Source organism: Strongylocentrotus purpuratus, unplaced genomic scaffold (genome assembly GCF_000002235.5).
Source record: "Strongylocentrotus purpuratus isolate Spur 01 unplaced genomic scaffold, Spur_5.0 spur5_scaffold_7, whole genome shotgun sequence".
Lineage (NCBI taxonomy): Eukaryota > Metazoa > Echinodermata > Echinoidea > Camarodonta > Strongylocentrotidae > Strongylocentrotus > Strongylocentrotus purpuratus.
In genome coordinates this window covers 35,681,062-35,687,104 of record NW_022145613.1, presented here as the reverse complement: position 1 = coordinate 35,687,104, position 6,043 = coordinate 35,681,062, and the positions used below count along the sequence as shown (strand labels likewise).

General features: G+C 36.4%; 1 protein-coding gene across 1 annotated transcript in view; it reads left to right on the top strand.

Moving 5' to 3' along the window:
• LOC100893047 (kalirin) overlaps window positions 1-3,567 on the top strand; it is a 54,378-nt gene extending 50,811 nt beyond the window's left edge. Inside the window, exon 13 of the mRNA XM_030974266.1 lies at window positions 2,830-3,567. Within this exon, the coding sequence (XP_030830126.1) occupies window positions 2,830-3,102 (273 nt within the window). The 3' untranslated portion in view covers window positions 3,103-3,567. The remainder of the gene's footprint in view (window positions 1-2,829) is intronic.
• Window positions 3,568-6,043: the final 2,476 nt, after the last annotated feature.

The window sequence follows — 6,043 nt, the reverse complement described above, 5'->3', positions numbered from 1 at the left end:
AGTTTTTGAATTTTTGGTATAATTTTTAAAGTATAAGTTCTTAGTCAATGAAACTTTGACTATAGGGTAATCAAGTATCCCCAATCATGTGAGTAGAATTTCAGATCACAAAGTCAAGGTCAAAGGTCATTTCAGGTCAACAGACTTGGACTATGTTGTAGCATCATCATCGAAAACTTAACCTAAGGTTAAGTTTTTGAATTTTTGATATAATTTTGAAAGTATAGGTTCTTAGTCAATGAAACTTGGACTATAGGGTTATCGAGTCTCCCCAATCCTGTGAGTAGAATTTCAGGTCACTAAGTTAAGGTCAAAGGCCATTTAAGGTCAACAAACTTAGACTTTGTTGTGGCATCAACATTAAGATTTTCAAAATGCTTCTTCTTCGTTATTTTTTAACCGATTTTGATTCTGATTGTTTCATATGATAGGGCTAGGAGGGGATTTAAAATTTCTACACAGAATCGTGAAATTCATTATCTATGCTAATTTATGCAAATTTATTCGAAATCACAAAAAAGGCTTCTTCTCCTTCATTTCTCGACCGATTTTGATTTGGTTTGCTTTATATCATAGAGCTAACTTTGGTACACTAAACTTCTACACAGAATTTTGAAATTGTTCTCCATTAATTAATTATGGTAATTTATGCAAATTTATTCCAAAAATAACAAAAATTGCTTCTTTTCCCTCATTTCTTGACCGATTTTGCCTTATCTGGTAGAGCTAAATTTGGAACAATAAACTTCTACACAGAATTGTGAGATTTTGCTCCATTGATTATTTATGGTACTTTATGCAAATGAAATGAAATTATGTCCCTTCCAGGGCATCAAATTTCTATTTTTTGACCAGTTCAAAAGTGTACCACATAAAATTTACGATATTTGTTGTTGTGAGATGCGGATGAGCGCTACGTCATTGACGTTCTGGTTTATCATATTGAATTGCGTTATGCAGGCGAGACCGCCGAGAGCGTTTCCCTTGTTTACTAAGTAAATTGGATAAACATCTGTTATATGAACAGACTCCCAGGGATTCAGTATGTCAATGACCCACTTGTGACATATATTTTACTAATTGTTACAAAGTTAATTGTGGTAAATATTTATCTTCCTGTTATTAACTACTTTGGAAGGCTAATGTTACACTGGTGATTGATTACGTATACTGAGAATTTAGCCTGGAATGAAAGTGAAAGTGTGTCATTCATGTGGAGTGTTATCGAGGCTCATGTAAGTTGAACGGTGTAGATAATATGAAGAGTTCACCACCAAAACGTCATAACAGCCAGATCTGAGATTCATGAACCTTGTGGCATTACAAAATTTTATAGTATCTGGACCAGAATTCAATCATCTTGAAGATATTGTCTAGGTGCAGCCATTTCCAGGTTTCTGAGAAAGTAGCGTCTCATAGTTTTACCACTCTGTACACACATGTTTAGAATGGCAGGAAATATGTTGTTTTGACCACATCTTTACCCTAGCAGACAGAAACTTCCTGTAATTTTAGATCTATTTTATTGGTTTTTACTGAACTCTGAATGGACCTTACAAAGAGGTGGAAATTTGCCAGGAAGTCTGGTAGTTTGCAGGGTGACTGCACCTACTGGTATATATATATATATATATATATATATATATATATATATATATATCGTCTTCTTTTTTTCATCGGGGGGGGGGGGGGGTGATTTTACTTCAATGAACTACATTTCTAGTTCAATAGCAATCTCTAGCATGTATATGCAGCACAGCTACATGTATGATATGTAGTTGCTGATAGATAATACATTGAAAATTACCCCGAGAAATGATGTTGGATGCTTATTCTGTTTTTATTTCTCATGTATTGTGAATTACCAGTAGAAATGTTGTTTGCTTATTCTGTGTTTATTTCTCAGGCCCAGAACCCATGCCTGTCTAGGAAAGTACATGTAGTTTCCCCCGTTCAAACATTTCAGTCAATGTAACCAGATTATCTTCGAGGAAACATGATGAAAATGAACTGTCATTAAAAATAAATCATTTATGTGAACTTATGTAGAATTTACCATTCAAATGTACTGTAGTTTCCTTTTTTCCAAATCGAATGCAAAATACTAATATAATTGAAGTGTTAATTCAACCACAATAACAATTGTCAATTATCTCAAATTTCCTGAACCGGAGATGCCATGTTCTGTCACGATATCCTGATACACGTAGGCAACCTTCATTACAGCATTAATACCACAGGTCATAAGTACTGCATTTACAGTGTCTGCTTGGTACTTCCTAGTCTGTACAGTATGATCATCTTTCTGTGCTGGGTAGTGATTGCTTTGCAATGGCTTCTGATTCCATGAAAAAGGTAAATTGTTGCCTCTTGACCAACTAAACTGAGGACTACTGAAGCAGCGTGTATGCATACTTTGATGGCATGGGGGATTGAGAAGATTGTATCTCATCCATATATTGCAGGGAAGCTTTTTTGTCTACCAGGAAACACATTGTTCAACTGAAACAACCCACATTTAAGAACATTGTGATATTTTTCAAACATTGATTTTAACCTGTATTGAACTTCAGGGGTTGATGGATACACTCTGAGCAGAAAGTAGTATTCATATCCCTGGTAAATACACTGTAACATGCACTGGCCAGTCATAACAAGCAAGATTGGTCTGACAGCTTCCTTAATAATACACAGAACTATGAATAGGCTCCGGATGATCCTCAAACTTGGTCAAGGTCTTATCAACTTGCCTGTCTATGTCTGTTCTTCCAAGACCGATGGTCATAGAATGCTCGTGATGACGGCATATGTTTTTCTTTTACTTTGCAGGTGCTGTTCTGGCTGCAGAACTACGGAGAGGAGTTCTTGAACAAGCACACGAGCATCGGAAAGTCGCTGCATAAAGCCAGGGCGTTGCAGAAGAAACATGAGGAATTTGAAGCCATTGCTCAGGTGAGTTTAGAAAACAAGTCGCAGAGACAACAGAAGAGGCAGATAGTGATAGTGATAAGGATGATGATTATGATGACGACGACGATGATGATGATGATGATAAATTTGTGTATGATGATGTGGATGGTATGGAACTGTCAGTGGTGTTGATGTTGCCAATGGTGGATTAATACAGAAGGGAAGGAGGAGAGGATACAAGCCAAGAGCGCTGAATTTAATACTTCTTTTGAAAAAGTAACAAGATATCAGAGTTTCGGTATTCATCATTTTTTACTTGTGAGGTAATGATGCTTGGGCCAGTATTGTATTGCTACCTCATTTAAGATTGTCTGTTTCATAGCTAATTCCTAAATACCACTGAATAAGTTTGCTGCTGACTTTTGAAGAAATCTAATTTATTACTCCTTGTTATCTTATGGATGGATCATTTCAATCTTACATGTTTGTGGTTCAGCTATTTGTTCATTGCTTTCTTCTTCCAAAATGAGTGTCGTAGCAGGCCTAAGCCAATAATGAAGAAGAAGACAGTCAAATGAATAGATGCCTTCATCTGTCTTTCTTAATGTCAGTATCCAAATGAATATTATTCAGAGAGAGAGAGAGAGAGAAAGAGGGAGAAAGAGAGAGAAAGAGAAAGAGAGAGAGAGAGAGCAAGAGAGAGAGAGAGCAAGAGAGAGAGAGAGTAAGAGAGAGAGAGAGTAAGAGAGAGAATCCATTATATTTTGAATAGATCTGCAAATAGAATCAATTTCATATTCTGAAGATAAATCCAATGAAGGTAAACCTCTATGATTGAAATTCATAAGAGGAAATGCTGTAGCTCTAGTTATTCCATTGATATTGTTAGAGACAGAAGTCCCTGGGTTTAGCCTATTTTTGAATGTCCTATCATAATTGCTGTGTCCATCAGATAAGTTTTATACCGGTAACCGGTCATCTGGTTGGTTACACATTTATCTTAGATATCTATAGCATCCCAGCTTTAATAGGTATGACACAAAAATTAATTATATTGAAAAAGGTAATATTGAGTTATGTTAACCCAAACCATATTTTCTAGTAAATCGTTGTTGCCTTTTTCATTCATTTGAAGTTTAAATTTTGGTTTATTTGTGTTTTTAAGGGGCTATATATACATTTATCCTTGTATGATATTGTTTGCTTCTTTATTAACATTTTAAAAATGCAAGCAAATTTAAAGGAAATCCAAGTCACTTGAATGGTAAAAAAAAGAAAGGAAAAAAGAAAAGCTGACCCATTTAGTAGACTTATACAGGGGTGTTATACAGATGTCATGAGAATCTTTAAGACATATTTGGTGTAATAATGTGCTCTCAGTGATCAACTTTTTTTTTTGAGTCGGGCATACGAGATACTTAACTATCTGCATGAAATATATGTTTCCTGAATCTTATTGACTCATTGTAATGTATTAAGATGAAAGCTGCCTCAAACAAATGTTGTGCACAGCTATGTTGCAAGTTGTTCTCATACATGTATGTCAATACTTGAGACCTAAGTTTGCATGCATACTACTTCCTGAACAAGAGTTACGTGTCAAACATTGTCAAGCGAGGGCTTAATGGCCCTAGGTATAATGTGATAATGGGGCAGGCCATAAGACGAATGACCCACTTTCTGGAAGTTCCGTCTTTATCGCCCCTGAAAACATGTCCTCACAAACAGGGAGTGACATAGGCTTTTGTTGCGGCAGGCTAGTGGAACAAATAGCTTTGTGTAGCAGTGCAGACCTTATCGTGCATGAAAGCGGCCGAGAAGCTTGACGTGTTCAGAGAGCTGTAAAAATAATTGGCTTTAGTACTGACTTCAATTACTGTATGCAGTGTCATGTCAAAGTAGAAGTGCTGCACAAGTTAATTGTAATCATACACACAAACAAATTAATTGTAAAAAGTAAAACCAGAAATAATGCATCTACCAGCAAAGGAGAGGTTCTTGGAATTACCATAATGTTTGGATCTTTTATTTTGAGAAAACCTCTCTGATGCAACTTGGCTTTATAGTGGGAAACTCATTACAATAAAGCAGGAACCATCCAAGAAGATCAAGGAGAGAACCGGATTTCAAATTTGAAAGAATAAATCATAAATTGTTGTTATTCAAGTGAGATTCCATAGAAAAAGGAATATCATATCAGCTACCGGTATGTGATATTTATATACTTCAGCCAAGAATGTGAGCAACCAGTAATGTAATTCATCACTTCATGGTCCTTTTCTCTGATAAGTAGAAACCTAATTCTAACGATCACAATAAAGTATCCTTCAATACTTACCTTCTATTTTCTACCTCTTCTACTAATCCCCCAGACAACGAATCACCTGGTATCGAGAGAATAGCCCCCCTACCCCCCCCCCCTCTTCACTGGCATCCCAATCGATAACATTAATCAGGTGTAAATAGAACACAATAGGGCTTACCCGTCATTACATACTGTTGTGTAGTATTGTCCCAAAACCCAGTAAAGTACCCTCATATTTGAGATGCACTTAAAAGCCAACTTTATATCTTTATAATCCTTCCCCATAGAAAGACCAAGTGCATCCATAATCTCCTTCGCAGGAAATACCACCACTGTTATGTTTAAGCCCATACATAAAACTACAGAGTAGTCCATTGTCTTGGCGGCTCTCATTCATGTCTTTGTCCCTTTGACACAATGTAACCTACCCTCATATTACTTGTATCCTTCTGGATAAATATTAGATGTTCTGGCTTTTTAGAGGGGTTGAGTTTTGATCACCATTTGATCAAAACCCTCTTTCTAGCTGGCTCTCTCTTCATCTTGTGTTTTACATATGTGGAAGTTCGTAATGATGTGACCGATTTGAGTCTCCAAAGTTTGGAGATAATAAATACTCTGATATGTCTCCGTAATTACAAGTCTCTCCTTGCTGCTTCTTTATATTTATGTACCTCTCCTACTGCCAATAACTCAACACACCGATCCCAACACGACATGGTGGAGAACCCGGTTTGTAGAAAATTGATTTCTACTTGATTTCTGTGATGTGAGGAGAACCCGGCTTTGAAGAATTTTCTTCAATAAGATATCGAGGAGGACCCCGTT